Here is an 18,710-nt window from a genome sequence, read left to right as displayed (position 1 = left end):
AGCAGCTCTCTGTGTGTCTGTCTGGATTCTGGTCTAATCAGATCCAGAGCTGCTGCCTCAGCAGAGTCCTGATCAGACTACTTACTTACTGATATTTAATGATATTTACTGAAATGTTACTGAAATGTTACTGATATTTGTACTGATGTTTAACAGATATTTTACTGATATTTACTGATATTTAATGATATTTACTGATATTTTACTGATAATTTACTGATACTTAGATATTCTAATTGCATTTGTTGGATATTATTCTAATATGTTTCTGATATTTTACTGATATTTGTTAGATACCTTTCCGATATGTTACTGTCTATTTATGGGATATTATGCTGAATTGTTTAGCATATTTTACTAATATTATAATAATACTAATATTATATACTATACTATATACAAATATTAGTATATTTACTAATTTGGGGGATATTTTACTAATATTTGTCAAATATTTTTCAGATATTTTTGTTCAGATCATTAATGTTTTTTGGACATGTTGCCAATATTTCTTTGACATTTTACTCATATTTGTTGATATTCTAATTATACTTGTTGGATATTATATTTTTCTGATACTTTACTGATATTTGTCAGATACTTTTTTGATATTTCACTTATATTTGTCGGATAATTAGCAGATATGTTAGTGTCTGTTACAGGGATATTATGCTGATATTTTACATACTCTACTAATATTTTGTCAGATGTTTTATTAATATTTGTCAAATAATTCAAATAATATGTGTCTGATATTTTTTTTCATATTTTACTGACCTATGATTATATCTGCAGGGACATTTACATGTAATTCACGTGACCACAGACAAGAGAAGGAAACATGGAGATGAATCCAGAGACAACAAATCTGTGATGATTTAGTTTTTTATTTTCAGAAGAAATTATTCAGAGGTAGATTTCATTCCCTTTAATTTCTGTCAGCTGTTCGCTGAAAGATTTCCATTAAATATACTCTGATTGAACATCTTGATCTTAGCTGTTTTACAAAACTGTCTCAAACCTCAGATCAGAATCAGAGACGAGAGAGAAAAACAGTTTAAATTGACTAATATTCGTGCTGAAATTGCAAAACGTGAAAATTAGATAAAAACTCCCTCCACAAATAATATAAATTAACTTCAAACTAATCTTTAACTGCACATTATTAATGGTTACATTGTTTATTCAATGTAATAAATTAATTCCAAATAAACTACTTTAAATATTCTAATATGAAATAATATCAATAAATCGCAGATATGTAATAAGTAATATCCTATAGCTAAGGACAGATAATGAGGTGGTATGGAGGACCACAAGTGTCACGGAAATAGTAATAAAGCATTTAATTAATTAATAGATAGTTGTACAATAAAAATAGGCATTAATACTTATATATTTGTTTAGAAATTAATGAATTAATCTATAAATACATAGACTAAATAACAAACTAATGCATTATTTGGTATTTTAATGTCAATAAAAAGAGGAATTATGATAATATAATAATAAACTAATTTACAAATTAGATATGAATAAATAGTTCAAATTAAAAAGGGATTTACAAAACCAACATCAAACAGGCATCACATGCTCAGTACATAATTCAAAAATACATTAAATAATTCATAAATAAATTATGGAATTTAAAAATCTATTTGAAAGTGACGTTTAAAAAGAGAAATAAATAACTGGATTCACAAATTGCCTTGAGAATACAGATTTTAATCAGGCATTTAGGGCAATTTCCTTTCCCATTGGCATTTTCATTTCCCCATTGCTTTTCCTTTTCCTGTTAGCTGTTCAGCTGTTAGCCTCTCCATTTAGCCTTTCTGTGACACTTTGGGCCTTGAACTGTGGAGGACCACAAGTATGGAGGACCTCATGTGTCACAGAAATCGTAATAAAGCATTTCATTAATTAATAACATATTGTAGTATAGAAATAGGCATTAATACATTTGTTTACAAATTAATTCATGAATCTATAAATAAATAGACTACACTAATATATAAAAGTAATTCATTATTTAATATTTTAATGGGGAATAAAAAGAGGAATTATACATTTAATTTACAAATGCAATACTAGTCCATTTATTGATTACCTAATATTTCATTTGTAAATTATTTTCATAATTTAGTCTATTGGTTTATAAATTATTAACATTTTATTGACAAACGATTCATTGGGAAAATAATTGGGAGATTCATCGACAATGAAAATAATGGTTATTTGCAGCCCTGAAGAACGTTTACTTCACATTCTGGTTTTTGACCCTTTTACTGCAATAAAGGATCTGATATCTCCCACCATCAAATCAAATCTCAACATAAAAACTGCTCGGTAGTTTCTTTCAGTTGCTCTCATTAGTCAGACCCTCCAGGAGTTCTTGTGATGGCTGCTGTCTGTGGGCCCGACACATACACAATGTGCTGAAACTCACAATAAAACTCAGATTCAGCTGATAATTCACCACAAGAGACACCCAACCCATTGTTATTATAAATATATACACTAGAGCTGCTTTAATGAACACCTTTGCTGTGAACTTAAACACAATGAGTGGACAGTTCAGAGTCTCCTCAGTCCTTCAGGATCAGCAGTCAGAGTCTCTGGACCTGATCTTGGACCATGTCCCCTCCACGCCACCACTGAATGCTGACACCAGGTCTCTGACACTGCCGGTTGAGTGAGGCGTCTCCTTGCTCTCCCTCCTCTTCATCTTCATCTTCCTCGGGTTGGCGTTCAGACTCTTGGAGCGCAGCGTCGGGTACATCCTGTCCTCCCCCACCAGGAGCTCCTCTGATGGCTCCCCCCCCCCTCCATTACCATGGTTACTGTCCACCATCTCACCCCCCAGCTCACCGTCGGACGACCTACACATTCTCTCCTCCACTTCCTGGTTTGTTTCGTTGCTTCCAGTCTTCTCTACCATTACTCTGGGGGAGGGGTGGACTCCACAGTGAGGCATGGTGGGAGATCTGGAGGCCTGATGTGAGCCGAGGGTGGGCAAACTGGTCACCCCCTCCTGGTCCTGATGGGCAGGGCTGTAGACGATGGTGCTGATGGACTTCCTGTTGGAGGAGGGGGATCCACTAAGGGTCGGAGAAGATAAATACTGTGTGACCTTTGACCTCTCCAGAGGGAGTGACACCGTCGCCTCCAGTCGGGTTTTCTCTGCTGGTTTCTCCACATTAGCTTCCGTCGTGTCAGACTGAAGTGAAGCAAGACAGGTGTGGTCGGAGCTGCAGTGGGAGATCAGGATGTCGACATTGGATGGAGACTGAGTCCTGTCCTTCAGTCCACTAACCTCTAGGGTCCACCCAAACTCCTTCACTTCACCTGAAGTGAAGTAGTCAGAATGATGTTACAGTAGTCAGAATGACGTTACTGTAGTCAGATAGACGTTACAGTAGTCACAATGATGTTACAGTAGTCAGATAGACGTTACAGCAGTCAGAGAGACGTTACAGTAGTCAGATCGACGTTACAGCAGTCAGAATGATGTTACAGCAGTCAGATAGACGTTACAACAGTCAGAATGATGTTACAGCAGTCAGAATGATGTTACACTAGTCATGTTACACTTATTGCTTTTTGATAAGGCTTATAGTTAGGGCTGGCTCAGGCCTGCCTGGACCAGCCCCTAGTTATGCTGCTATAGGCCTAGACTGCTGGGGGACTTCCCATGATGCACTGAGCTTTCCTCCACTCCCTCTCCATCTTAACATATTCATGTCCCTCCAATGCATGTTACTAACTTTATATCTTCCTGGAGTTTCTTTGTGCTTTGTCGTCTCGCAGGTTCCTGTGGATCGTGGTCCTGGTACGCCTGGCTGCTGCTGCCATGGGCCCGCTTGACTCTCATCACTACAGTTATTATGTTTAGTCGTAGTTTTGATACTATTAAAGCTGTTATTGCTATTATTAATCTCAGCTATTATTACAGATGTAACTACTATTATCAGTCATATTTCCATTATTATTATAATTATAGCTGCTATTTCTACTGCTAGGGCTGCCATACATCTCTGCCTGTCTGTCTGTCTGTCTGTGTCTCTATGTCTATCTCTCTCTGTCTCTTTCTGTCTGTCTGTCTGTCTCTCCCCCTCTCTCTTTCTCCCTCTCTCTCTCTCTCTCTCTCTCTCTCTCTCCAACCCAACCGGTCAAAGCAGATGACCCCCCTACCTAGAGTCTGGTTCTGCTCAAGGTTTCTGCCTCTTAAAAGGAAGTTTTTCCTTGCCACTGTCGCCAAAGTGCTTGCTCATGGTGGGAACTGTTGGGTCTCTGTAACAACATTATAAAGAGTCGGTCTAGACCTGCTCTGTTTTGTAAAGTGTCATGAGATGACTTTTGTTGTGATTTGGCGCTATATAAATAAAATTGAATTGAATTGAATTGAAGTAGTCAGAATGATGTTACAGTAGTCAGAATGATGTTACAGTAGTCAGATAGACATTACAGTAGTCAGAAGCTGAGCTGGTCTTCTATTACAACATTAGATACGTCTCACCACCAAATATCCCTTATCTAAAAACAGATAAACTAATGAAATATAATCCTTTATTGAACTAAAACCTTATTTGAAAGATTATTTTAAGGTAGAACATAGACCAATAATTATTGTTAATTATCATAATTACTAATGTTACATACAGGTCTTGTCACATTTCCCTTGTTGTAAGGCATCATGAGTCTCATCCTACCTGTTGTGTTTCCTCCCTCTGCCCCCCGTCTCTCTGGACTCAGTTGGACCCTCCTGTCATTTCCATCCATGTCTCCGGCCACAGAGATCCTGTCGTCGTGCTCCAGCTGATATCGGTACAGACTGTATCCATCGGCGCTGTTGATGCTGCTGTGTCGCAGCAGAGTGGCTGGCTCGCAGACGGACGATCCTCTGGAGCGAGTGCGGACGAGCTCGGCCCGGTCGACGCCTGCCAGCTTCTCCAAAGCGTTCATCATGCGGCCGGAGAACTCCTCCAACTGAGCAAGGCGGAGGTCCACCGTCTGCAGGGACGCCTTCATCGAGTGCTCCCTCTCATTCACCTCCTCCAGGCGCATAAACATGTTCTCCACCCTGAACAGAAGACAGAAGAAACACGTTTGACTGGTTTCACTGTGAATATGATATTTCTGTTTGTTCTACTGCTGTGAGTAGAACTTTATTTTCATGCTGCTGTTACTGTTATCTGCAGACACTTTACCAGATTCACCACATTCAATTTCTTGCAATTTTGTATTTATTTATTGCAATTAATCACATCCTCAATTTGGGATTATTTGTCTCAACAAATCTGCCCTCTAAAGGACTAAAGAACTACAGATGCAGTGAAGTGGAGAAAAAAAGAAGGTTTAAAGTTTTAGACTGGTTAGCTTGTTAACTGTGTAACAGAAAGGTTATACTGACTTTATTTTTAGGTCTTTCTTAATGAATAGTTTTACCCATAAAAAACATTGATATAAAACCTACATAATACCTAAAAATGCCCTCTACCTTTTGATAACGAGTGGGAAAAATTCAGTATCTACAAACAAAATGTGTTTTTGCAGCTTTCTGTACATTTCACTGGTTTGTTTACAAAACTAAACTTTAGCCTCCATAGTTTAGGGTCTGTGTAACACTTATTTACATTTTACATTTAAAAATTAAATAGTAGAAAATTGGAACATTTCATTAAATTTGTATTTTTTGCTCGTCAGATTGATGTGGAAATTAAGATTTTTGAATCTTTATTATCAAATAGAAATCATGAAATTACTATTAATTAAAAAACATGAAGTGGAAAAAATTGAAAGCTTGAATGTCTCCTTAGTTCTGCTCAATGACCTTTTTGTGTATGTGGTGTTTTATTATAATCCTGACTCCCACTGTCTTCACAACAAATCAATAAAAGTAGTGTAGATCACTGCACGTTGTTGGGAACATCATACTATTATTGTGCATTTGCAAATACTACAGAGACACATATAAGTTTATAAAGACAGTATATTTGTCTTCCTGACCTCTCAGACGTGACTCTGATCCTTTCGTTGTTCGACGACTGTTTCTCGTCATCTTTCTCTCTGAAATATTCCTCCACACACTGCTCCTCAAACTCATGCAAACTCTTCAGCTCGTCTGCACTCAGCACCAGCTCTGAGAAAACAAACGTTATTTCATCTCTGAGAAAACAAACGTTATTTCATCTCTGAGGAAACAAACGTTATTTCAACTCAGAGGAAACAAACGTTATTTCATCTCTGAGGAAACAAACGTTATTTCAACTCAGAGACAACAAACGTTATTTCAACTCAGAGGAAACAAATGTTATTTCATCTCTGAGGAAACAAACGTTATTTCATCTCTGAGGAAACAAACGTTATTTCAACTCAGAGGAAACAAACGTTATTTCAACTCAGAGGAAACAAACGTTATTTCAACTCAGAGAAAACAAACGTTATTTCATCTCTGAGGAAACAAACGTTATTTCAACTCAGAGAAAACAAACGTTATTTCATCTCTGAGGAAACAAACGTTATTTCATCCCTGTTTGAATCGGAAGTGCTGCTGTCGGAGGGACAGATCTTACGGAGTCGTCTCTCCCGGTCGTCATGATCTCCCTCTGGCCTCCGTCTGCAGCGACAGCATAGCCTCTTCAGGACGATGTAGATGTGGGGGAAGATGATGAGTGGGGGAGGCAGGATGGGACGCTCGTGGAAGGTCATGATCAGCTGATACCGCTGGAACTTCCACACCTGGTTGGAGATGGACTTCACTTCAAAGAACGTGTTGCTGTGGATAGGAGGAAGAGGCAGGTTTGATTTTCTGTCTCCTCAGGCCTATTTCCTCATGGACTGGGTTCAGCCGGCTATTCATGAATCCATCACTAAGTTTTTACGTTAAGGATTTATGTGTAGTAAACGGGACTACTTCAGTATAGTTTAGAGGTTTTGGTACATTTTGAAGACTTTCCTTTCGTCCAAAGGGAAATATTGTACTTTATTCCACTAGATTTATCCGGAGTTACTGGTTCATTTTAGGGCTGCAAATGATGATTACTTTCACTATCGATTAACCTACAGATCAACTAACTGTTTCAGCTCTAGCTAAATTTGTAGAATCACATTTTACATCCCATGTAAAATAAATATAGCTGTTGCCTGAAATGGGCTTCATTGGTTATTCTTTTTCTCTTTAATATTTGATTGTGTAAAATAAGAAATGTCTGATGAAACATGTGATTTGTATTGATCTGTTATTCTGCTGAACAGTTGGCGATGCGAAAAAATACAATAAATATATAAATATCAAATCAGACTTTGAACTAGAAATGTGATGAGTCCTGTGACTTCCTTTTCTTTTCTGTCTTTTCTGTCTTTCTTTCCTTTTTACTTTGCTTTTCTGGCATTATTTTATATCTTTTTTCTTTCTTTCTTTTCGGGTTGTGAGCACTGACTTGAAGACAGCGATGAGCAGGTTGACCAGCAGGATGTTGGCGACCAGCAGGTAACAGGCCATAATGGCCGGAGTGAGCCAGGCTCCTGGGATACAGGGAGGAAGCTTCTTCCCGTCTTCATCATACATGTTGTCTCCACACGGAGCTGAGACACAACAAACAACACACTCAGTCTCATTAATGTCCACTTGATACAAAGAGGACTCTAACGTTGACCCACATGTGTGAAAGTGCTTACAGGACTGCAGATGAGATTAGCTTCAAGCTATAAAGTTCAATAAATCAAATAGTAACATTTATGTTTAATGTCATACTTGGTCTTTAACAAAGAAATTACACAACTAAATAGAATTAATAATAATAAACAAGGAAGGAAGGAAACATATCATTTTTTTCCACTCAAAACTTTAGTGGGCTGGAAAAATGATTTATGGTAGTATTTCTAACCATAAATATAAGAATAAGAAGTACTGAGATCTTTTACACTGTTACATTTACAGTTCACAGTAAATTGTGTTTGAGATACTTACGATTGATTTCCATCGCATAAACTTTCCGTGAACAGTCGAAGGTAAAAGAAACAGAAAATAATAAACAACAGAAGAGAAACAACAACAGGAAGAGTCGGTGAACACATTTAACATATGAGGTTGTTTTACTTTGCAGTTTATTGAGATAATTAAACGGAATAATTACATTATACCACGTGGAAAATTTCTTCATGTCTTGTTCAGGATGACCCTGAATATGACCATGGAACAAGACTCCTTTGAAACCTCTTAAGATTTTACAAGAAGGACATGTATGTTTAAAAATCTGTATTCATCAAATCAATACTAAAAGAAGAACTTTATAGGAGGACAGAGGGTGAGAACAGAGGGTGAAGACGGCAGATGAGGACAGCAGGAAGAGGACAGCAGGTGAGGATAGCAGAAGAGGACAGCAAATGAGGACAGCAGGAAGAGGATGGCAGATAAGGACAGCAGATGAGGACAGCAGGAAGAGGATAGCAGATGAGGACAGCAGATAATTACAGCAGAGGACAGAGGGTGAGGACAGAGGGCGAGGACAGGGGATAGCGCTTGAGGACAGCAGATGAGGACAGTAGATAAGGACAGCAAGAAGAAGACAGGGTGAGAACAGCGAGTGAGGACAGGGTGAGGACAGCGAGAGGGTGAGGACAGAGGGCGAGGACAGGGGATAGCGGGTGAGGACAGAGGACAGCGGGTGAGGACAGAGGATAGCGGGTGAGGACTGAAGACAGGGGGTGAGGACAGCGGGGGAGGACTAACAGGCGGCTGACTGGAAGTCTTACTATGAACTCTAGTCTTACGGTCTATGGAGTCTGCAAACACCTCTCCGTAGATCATCCAGTACGGCATGTAGAAGATGTTTCGAGCCAGACGCCATGTTGGCTCCTCGTCCGGGTGGAGGATGGCCTGCCGAGCTACGCCGAAACTCATCAGCACCACCAGCATGATGACCACGAAGTACAGCATGTCGATCATCTGGAGGACGATCAGACCAGAGGCATTTACTACCAATAGACTGTGTGTTCATTCATGGACATCTTATTAAATTAATATTAAAATCATTTTACAATCATCAGAACCAGAATCAAGTTTATTCCCAAGTAGGTTTTCACATGCAAGGAATTTGCCTTGGTATATTGGTGCATAACAATACACATAGTGAGTAGAAAATATAAAGATAGATAGCAAGTACTGCGAGTCAAAAAGCATAAATATAAAATATAAAATCAATCAATCAATAAAATGTGAAAAGCTATTATAAAACAGGCAGTTTGTTATTCCTACAACTAAGTTTAAAATTCACATAAAAAACTTGAAACAATGAAAATAAAAGACCCTTTGATCAGAGTCCAAACTATTGGACTATTACTGATTAAAAGAGAAGAGTGTTTTGAATATCACCAAATACCCGTTTCAGGTAACATGGATAATGCTAATTTTAGTAGTGTTAGTGAAGCTAATGCTGGCTAACGCAGTCCACCCATGAGACTACTAAGCTGACAAAGAAGTTCATCCAAGTTTGTCCATTCACCTCTAGTCATTCTGCTTCGAAACTTTCTTTTATTAGTTAGCCAGGATGCTAATTACTAGTAATAATAACAATAATAATAATAATAATAACTTATTTATATAGCACTTTTTAAACACACGGTAACAAAGTGCTTCACATATAGGAAAAAAATATACATACAAATACAATTATATATACCTGCATATATACATACACATACATATACATGATACATAGACAAAAATGAAAGCACATGACCAAATTAAACAAAACTAAAGGCAAACAGAGTATTCATAAAAAGACTAATCTATAGGTTTCAGCAGCTGCCTAAAACAAACCACAGATTCAGAAGATCTGCAAAAGCACAGTCCCCTCTCAACAACTCTGTTATTCATGCTGGAGCCAGGCCATGCATACATTTTGAAGTTGATTCTATGTTTTACTAGAAGCCAATGAAGGGAGGTAAGAATTGTGATGTGAGACTGATGACTAGTTTTTGTTAGCCGCTGCATTTTGCACAAATTGAAGTTGGGCTAAACAGAGTACTGCAAGTAAAGAGGGAATTACAGTCTCTCTAAACAAGAAGAGATCATAGTATGCACTAGAAGTTCCTCTGTTTTGACGGTATTGAGAAGGAGGACATTTTGAGACATCCAATTTTTAGACATTTGGAAATGGGCCTGTATCTAACTAAAACGGTGGTATCTAGGGAGGGAAGACACTGGCTGAAACAGTCAGGTATGCAGACAGAGGAGAGAGATTGACAATGGAGAGAAGACAGGGGGCAGTGACTGGCAGGACCTCTTGAAGGAATTTAGCAGGAATGTCGACAGGGCAGGATGATAGATGCAAATGAGAAACTATATCCAAGAGGTCTTGCATGGAAACTGGGTTGAACTCAGACAGCAGAACGAGGCAGGTAACTGGAACAAAATGTTAAACTCCAGGGTTGAAATTTGATCTGTGAACACTGATCTTTAATTTAGAAACGTATAACAGTCATCAGAGGAGGTGGCTGGAAATCCAGAATGAGCAGGATTCAGTAAGAAGTTACTTAATAGTAATAAACAAAAACTGAGGGTTGTTAATCAGGCCAGAGAAATATGTTGCTCTCGCATCTTTGATGAGTTGATTGATCTTGGTTAATAGGTCCTTCATGTGAAGGTAGTGAACATGGAGGTTTGTTTTTTCTATCTACGCTCAGCCTTTCTATAATCTCTGCTATGGCTTCGAATGGAATGGGGCTAGTCTGGTCTAATTTGGAGCAACAGTATCAAGAGCTAAGGAGCACAATTAATTAAACCAGTTAATGGTGTCATTAATATTGGAGAACTTAGGAATTGTCTTGGACATATCAGAGAAGAGAGCTGAAAACTGAGCTGCAGAGTGCTCATCAAAGATGCGAGACTGTAGAGTTAATTTCTGAGAAGTCAGCATTGACTGAAGTGTCAAATTATACATTTGTGATCAGAAACTTAGTCAGACGTGCATGGAGTTCAGAGTCAGGTCAAATTTAAAAACAAGATCAAGGGTGTACCCACGGTTGTGTGTGGGGCCAGAAACATGTTGCATGATGTTGCAGTGTTTAGAAATTCTGTGGCAAGGGGATTAGAGGGATCATCTATATGAATGTGAAAATCACCTACAATAAAGATCTTGAATACAACAGATGAAAGCAGACAGACAATTGTTTGGTTAAAGTTTACAAACTATAATTTCTCGATTTCTGGTGTGTGTGACAATAAAGCTTTAAATGTTGAATTGCTTTTATTTTGCCTTCCTTTGTAACAGTTTGTTCGCCCAACTAGAAACGCACACGTCCCTGAAGAATAAAGTTCAATTGAACTGTATCTCTGATGTCATCACGTGCGGTCGTACCATTTTTCCGATCATCATGACGTAGGGTCCCAGGTACTTGTTGACTCCGAAGATGTCAAGGACTCGGATGTACCAGAAGATGATGTCGACGCAGTAGATGACGCGTCCGTAGCCCATGGAGGGCTCGTTCTGCAGCCGCAGCAGCAAACCCAGCAGGAAGACGGAGATGGCCGCCAGATCGGTGATGTTCCAGTAATCCTCCAACCACACGTTGATCTTCTGCTTCAGCTTCCCCGGCTCCGACATCAGGATCTGACAACAGTTACTGCGTTATTACCTCAGTAGCTATGTTGTAATAACCTCAGTAGTTACTGCGTTATTACCTCTATAGTTACTGCATCATGACCCTAATAGTTACTGCATCATTACCTCTGTAGTTACTATATTATTACCTCAGTAGTTACTGTGCTATTACCTCTATAGTTACTGCATCATTACCTCAGTAGTTACAGCAATTTTACCTCAGTTCTTACTGTGTTATTACCTCAGTAGTTACTGCATTATCACAGAGCTGGACTATTGACTTGTCTGTCAAATAGCTTTCCATTTTAGTTCAGACGTATTTACAGGCTGAGTGAGGCCTTGTTTAATTATTATTATCATTATTATTATTATTATTATTATTAATTAACATTAACACACATTTTACAGAGAGCTGGACTCTTATGTTGAACTAATCAGTCGTTTAAGATAATAAAGATCAACAAGTGAAACACTTGGACTGAAATGTAACAGCTCCTCATGGACCAGAACCTGAGAGTGTCTCACCTGATGAGTCACAACAGTAAAAGTATAAAAACAGAGAGTTTTGGTTCAGTGACTTCCGGTGTGTTTCAGCGTTTACCTGTCGGACTTTCTCCAGTCCCAGAGTGATGATGTAAGAGATGACGATCCACTCCTGCAGAGACGGCCATCGCTCCATCTTCACCAGGATGATGTAGTTATACAACATCAGGTACACCAGGTAGGAGATCTGACACACACATTTAACTTCACATTCAGCTGTACATTGCAACCACTGTATGTCATACAATGCATAACTCTAAACCACACTATGTTATGTGGGTTTTTTTTGTTTCAAATTGTTTTCCTGTGTTGTGTTACCTTCATTGTACTATTTTACGTGCCTCGCAGGGACAAATAAAGTGATTTGAATTAAAATGAAAATATAAAATATAAATATGTATATATGTCAAAAATAGCATATATCGATCTACATTTCATTTATGGTCTAATGTACCAAACAGTAAATAACTTTCATTTACTTATTTCTTTATATGTTGTCTTACTTATTTGACGAATCAACATTTATGATGGGGTTATCTGTTGGACTGTATTCGTGGCTGGAATTGACTTCCTGTTGTCTCTGCTTGTTACTGGTTAACAGAGCCAGGGTTGCTGTTTTCCCCGTTTCCAGTCTTTATGCTAAGCTAAGCTAACCGGCTGCTGGCTGTAGCTTCATATTTACCATACAGACATGAGAAAGGTATCAATCTGAACATCTAACAAGAAAGAGTGTGTGCTTCACAAAATGTCCAAATACTCCCTTTAACAACCATTTGTCACTGTTTTGTGTTTAACAACTAAACAACATGAACAGGTGACCACACCATACATACATGCAATTTATACCCAAGGCAAGACCAAGGTGAGGTCCACACAACAGGTGGGAGCGGACTTAAGTTTTTTCAGTGCGATACTACACAGCCAATGTGTTTTTGATTGTTTGCTAAAGCACAGTTTTCATAGATTTAGCCTAGATTTTGCCCTTAAAGTGCACCAGATTGATAGATAGATATAGATAGATAGATACTGTATATATACATAGATTATAGACACTTCCCAGAGAAAGTACCAGGACTTTCTGTCCCTGAGAAATACACATCTTGTCAAGATAACAAAGTAACACCCAGATGTGACGAATCAACATGACTCTTCTGATTATTTTAGTTGAAGATTAAAGGCAAAGAGGAGAGACTGAAAACACCACTTTCCTCCCCCTTTCTTTCTCTCTCTCTCTCTCACACACACACATGCAACATGTTTCACCTCTGACCTGGTCTGAGATCAGATGACCACCAGGCCTGTTATAAAACTTAAGTGCATTCCAAGACTGTGATATTCTTTTCCCAGCCCAAGCCTGAATCAAGATAAAAATAAGAGGTAAATTGAAATCAGTAACGTGGCTAACATTACTTAACATGTGTTCCACTGGAAAATAGTGCACCTCCGATCTCTGTACGATGTAAGACAACTGAATTATTAATTCATGGTTTAATATATTGTGCACCATGTGGTCGCAGTGCCATCTACTGACTGTAGAGAATGAGTCTCTATTTACTAAGGATGCAATTATAAGTGTGTAAAATGGTAGTTTATTATACTGTACTGTGTAATCAAATTAAGTATTAACTCTCTGTTCACCTATTAGCAATAATGGAAATAGGTTTTGATAGTTAGTATTTAGGAATATTAGATAACTGCTTGAATGATTTTGGATGTGTTCCAGGAATGATTTTGTAACTGTTATGTTATAATATGTCCAGAATCACAAACTCCGCCTATTTGGCACAGTGTTCAAAGAGCCCGCTCGATCTCCAGAATTGAATTGAAGAGCTATTTCTTTTGATTTTTATATTGTTATAAAAGCTAAGCCTCACACTTTTACAGAGTTTTCCTCAGGCCAACGGAGTTAGCTCTCTTCACTCTCGCCCAGTGAGTAAGGTTTATCATTTAAGATCTTGTATTCATCTGTTTATTTTCTTCATCATGTACTCTTCATTAATCCTTCGGTTATTAGACGTTCAGCTATAAATAAATGTTCTCGTTTAGCAGCAAGAAGCTGTCTGTGTGTTTCTTTCGAAGCAGAAGACAGAAGTCAATGTACCAAAAAGAATTCTGATTCCTTCTGACGAGACTGATCATTTTAACGATTCATTCCATTTATTCCAGATTTCCTTCAATCTGAAGGTGGAGCCCCTTTTTTAAACCAGAGCAGATCTTTCATTTTAAAGTGAATCTCCTCCATGTTTGTCTTTGAATTTGTTTGGATCTGTTAAGTAAGTTCAAAGTACATCCATGTCACAGTATACATATTATTTTAAAACTTGCCGTGTTGAACCAGAACTTGGTGAAAGGAGCGCTGTAGAATTCGTAGATCTTCCTCCCGACGGGAGTCCTCTTCCTGTGTTTCTTCTGCTCTTCTTCTTCATCTCCTTTCTTTGACGTAGTGTCGACGTTAGAGACGGCGTCCTGAAACAAACTCTTCATCACTCAAACTGCTTTGAACTAATGGACTCTCTCTGATGAAGCTGCTCTGGTAGTTTGATACCTTGCTGGATTTGTTGTCGTCATCTTTAGTTTTGCCTTCGTCGCTCTCTTTGGATGAATGATACGAAGCTTCGTCTCCGAGACGAAACTCCAAGAGGAGAATTGCAGGAGGGAAAACAATCCCTAAAATCACCTGGGACGAGGACAGAATTATTGATCATTCACACGTCAGCGGCCTGCTGTTTGTCCTGACGACATCAGAATTTACACATCTGTTCTTCATCTTAAGGCTTCAAACTTTTCCTTTAACGTCCAACTAGTTTGTAACAACAGAGAAATGGTTTCTTTACCTCAGCTGATGAAATAATTACAACTTTTATTTTAATCTTCCACAAATCTTTTACCTGTTCATTAGTTTTCCTTTAAATATGTATATGTGTGTGTGTGTGTGTGTGTGTGTGTATGTGTGCATGCAGTGTATTTAAATCTATATTTGGTCTTTCCAGCTGTTTTCTGTTGATATACCACTTATCAACATTTCACAGAAGAGAAATTAAGATGAAAGTCTACCAATCAAAAAAGCGTTTTTTGGGTGTAGTTACGAGGTTATCTGCCCCTGATTGGAACTAAATGACTTGTTCATAATCACGGTAGTGGATTTGAGCTCGTCTCCACCAGGTATCAACATGTGATCTGTATCTGATCACAGCTCTTTACATTCACAGTCAGACCTCCTCCAGATGTGGTCTGACTGATCCAGTCCAGATCCAGACCTGAGACCTGACAGAGTGGGTACCTTGAGGCTGTTGCTCTTGCCCATCCTCAGACAGCCCATCCACATGTCAGTCAGCAGCATCTGGCTGCAGGTGTGTGCAATGAAGTCTCTGTGTTTGGCAGCGACAGCCAGCTTCAGACAGGTGGAGTTACTCCAGTTCTTCAGTTCATACGTCAGCAGCTTCATGGCCACCTGCTCGTCATGTTTGTACGACTGATCCAGGAGCTCGTAGGCCAGCTGACCAAACTCCCTGCACAGAAAACACACTCAGTCTAGAGGCTGTGATGTTCACTGCACACCAGAAAACTTTTCAGCTCTTCACCACGAGTGGAATAAAGCTTGTCATGAGGTGTTGGTAATTAAATCAAAGGATTAATTGTCAGTATGGTGGCCTTGTGTCATAGTTTGTTTCCTATGTGTGTTTAGTTCAGTCATTTATGTTTCATGTTTCCTGTTTTATTTTGTTAATTTACTCTCCTCTCTTTTCTGACAACTTCACTTCCTGCCTTTGTGTTTGTCTGGACCTGCCCTGATTGGTTTCACCTGCCCCTCATTATCCCACCTTGATTCTCTGTTTAGTCTGTGTGTTTCCCTCTGTCCAGTGCCAGTTCGTTGTATATCATTTCTGTTATTTGTCTTGGCTCCCTGTTTCCCCTGCGTTCTAAGTGTTCCTAGTGTTCCCAGTGTTTTTTGGACTACCTCTTTTTGGACTCTTGGATTGTTTATTGGACTCTTGACTATTGATTCTTGCGTGCTCCTTGTCTGTCCTGTTTGCCTCTTTGGACTGCTTTCCTGGTTTTGACCCCTGCCTGCCTTACCACCTTTTAAGTATTTGTTCCCCTGGTTTTGCAATATTTTTTTTTTTATCTGTATCAGTTCTGTCCCTGTGTCTGCAATTGGGTCCTACGCCACATGTGTCTCTGCTACCCTACGTACACCAGCCGTGACACCTTCTTAGGACATGTCAAACTCAGTTCTACACTGGCAGACTCACAGATCTCTGCCGTGTTCCTCGTCCACTGTTTTACTCATGAGGACTCAGTGAAAGTACTGACCTGTGCTGATGAGACTGCAGTCGATTACTGTTAGTTAGTAACCGACGAATCAGGAGGGAGGTGCGATCATGTGAACCTTCAGGACAGGTGAAGGTGACAAACTCAGCACTAAAATCTCTGCAAACCTTCAGTCTCAACACGGATGATATTCTTTGGGAAAGCTCAAGAAATTTTGTGTTTCAAGGAAAGCCTTTTCCTATTAAAAGTACTAATACCACACAGTACAAATACTCTGTTCCAGTAAAAGTCTTTAAGTATAATCAGTAAAATGTCCTTAAAGTATTCCAGCAGTCAGATGTCCTCCTGTGACTGTCCTCCTGTGACTGTCCTCCTGTTGTAGATTCTGTCATTAGATGATTATTCCTCATCATTTATGTGAAGCAGGATGTTACTGTTGGAGTTGGTTGAGGTGGAGCTCATTCTGAACTATCACCTAATGATTATTAGTTCATTGTGGATGAATCAGCTGATTATTTTCTCCATTAATGGATCGATTGTTTGGTCACAATGACCCAGAGCCCAAAGTGACGCCTTCACAAAGCTCCACATTATTAACAAGACATTACAATTATTAACAGCATTCAGAGGGAAAGTAGCACATCTGCATCTGAGCAGCTGGAACCAGGAAATGGTTTTACCCCATCAGTTCACTTCCTGTCAGTCCACTGATCTATTAATGGACTGATCGATTCAGCTGGACTTAATAAACTGTTTAATAACAAAATATCATTTCATAAACTCTTCATATGTTTTCATCTGTAAAGTCACTGAAGCTGAAAGAAAATACTCAAGTAAAGTACCTCAAATTTGTACTTTAAATGCAGTACTTGAGTAAAGTAGTAGTTACATTCCACCAGTTGTAGAAAGTGAACTAACTGATAACGAGAAAATCAAATGTCTGTCTATGGTATTAATATGATGAATATTTATATCATTAATGATCTGAAAGAGATCTATGTGATGTGGGCTCTCTGGTCTGAAACCTGGACTCTGGCTCTGTGGGACTCACTTGGAGTTGTTCTCCAGGTCCTGGTAGATGTCGTCCACCAGCTCACTCTGGGACGACTCGTGGGCCATGGCCTTGTAGAGTTTACAGGCCACCAGAGCTTTGGCCATGGCCTCCTCCCCCCGCTGCCACAGGAACAGCGCCATCTTCTGGCGCTTCATCAACACAGCCCACACCATCAGCTCATGGAAGGGGTACTGAAACCTGCTGACCTCCGGGTCGTCCACGTCGATGTCCACCTCCTCCTCCTTCTTCTTGCTCTTCTTTCCTTTCCCCTTCGGACGGGGCTCATCGTCCTGCAGGAACCACATGTCTGAGTCCACATGTCAGACACTAAATCCACCATCAACTCAAAAATATTTAAAATCAAAAAGAACAAACCTCCATTCCAAGAAGTTTTAGAGCTTTCGGCTGTAAAAGAAAATGCAAGAGGTTGATATTTGTGTGTGTGTGTATATATATATATATATATATATATATATATATATGTACAGAGCCACAAGATATTTATACAGAACTTCAATTAAAAGTGAAACTTCTCTCTGAATCCACTTTGTGTTTCACTTTGTGTTAATAAATGACACGTACAGTCACTTTATTACACTGTCTATTGATCCTGGTCCTTTTCATAGTGTTTATTACATCTGAGGTCAACAAATCCAATAAATCTGCTGCTCTCAGCTGTCTGGGAGCTCTGGGGTCACAGTGTCTCACGTTACATCACAGATGTTTCACAGATGTTCTGGGGGCCTCGAGGACAGAATTACTGCTGTCCAATAAACACTATAAAATGGGACGAGGATGAATAGTTTTCTCTAACATTCGCATGTTTATTGTGAGCATATGCACCAAAATACAAAAGCAAATTTCTTCTGATTGTAGAGACTGTACTGTCATTTATTAACTCAACACAGTGGATTTAGTGTGAAGTTCTTCTCTAACATGTTCTCTAACTGCCTCTGTGCTGCCATCTAGTGGCTCATCTCTGAAGTGTGAAGTTCTCCATGTTGTGGATTAAAACCAGTGAGCAACATGTCGACTCTGTTTGTAATCTGTAGGTCTGCTCACTCGTTTCAGGCCGTACAGGTTGTTGTACAGCGTCCTGAAGCTCTTCCTGGTGTATTTGCAGCGGTAAGCACCCCCCATCAGGAGTTCCAGCACCAGGCCGATATCGATCAACGTGATCTGGTAATCTGGAGGAAGATTCCCCTGAAACACAAATCGTTGTTTTATTGATCAGTTCT

At 39.1% G+C, this 18,710-nt stretch overlaps 1 protein-coding gene across 1 annotated transcript in view; it reads right to left on the bottom strand.

Moving 5' to 3' along the window:
* Positions 1 to 2,599: 2,599 nt before the first annotated feature.
* The window catches only part of LOC139284920 (transient receptor potential cation channel subfamily M member 1-like), a 31,294-nt gene continuing 15,183 nt past the window's right edge, over positions 2,600 to 18,710 (bottom strand). Inside the window, exons 14-28 of the mRNA XM_070905293.1 lie at positions 18,535 to 18,675; positions 17,848 to 17,877; positions 17,470 to 17,762; positions 15,427 to 15,655; positions 14,692 to 14,823; positions 14,472 to 14,612; positions 12,205 to 12,333; positions 11,361 to 11,612; positions 8,755 to 8,947; positions 7,970 to 7,990; positions 7,440 to 7,584; positions 6,573 to 6,775; positions 6,007 to 6,139; positions 4,710 to 5,080; positions 2,600 to 3,345 (exon numbers count right to left, since the gene is read on the bottom strand). Coding sequence (XP_070761394.1) covers positions 2,600 to 3,345; positions 4,710 to 5,080; positions 6,007 to 6,139; positions 6,573 to 6,775; positions 7,440 to 7,584; positions 7,970 to 7,990; positions 8,755 to 8,947; positions 11,361 to 11,612; positions 12,205 to 12,333; positions 14,472 to 14,612; positions 14,692 to 14,823; positions 15,427 to 15,655; positions 17,470 to 17,762; positions 17,848 to 17,877; positions 18,535 to 18,675 — 3,159 coding nt within the window. The remainder of the gene's footprint in view (positions 3,346 to 4,709; positions 5,081 to 6,006; positions 6,140 to 6,572; positions 6,776 to 7,439; positions 7,585 to 7,969; positions 7,991 to 8,754; positions 8,948 to 11,360; positions 11,613 to 12,204; positions 12,334 to 14,471; positions 14,613 to 14,691; positions 14,824 to 15,426; positions 15,656 to 17,469; positions 17,763 to 17,847; positions 17,878 to 18,534; positions 18,676 to 18,710) is intronic.

The sequence above is a fragment of the Enoplosus armatus genome, chromosome 1 (genome assembly GCF_043641665.1).
Source record: "Enoplosus armatus isolate fEnoArm2 chromosome 1, fEnoArm2.hap1, whole genome shotgun sequence".
NCBI lineage: Eukaryota > Metazoa > Chordata > Actinopteri > Centrarchiformes > Enoplosidae > Enoplosus > Enoplosus armatus.
Note: the sequence above shows the minus strand (reverse complement) of the source record. Positions and strands in the feature narration are given on the sequence as shown.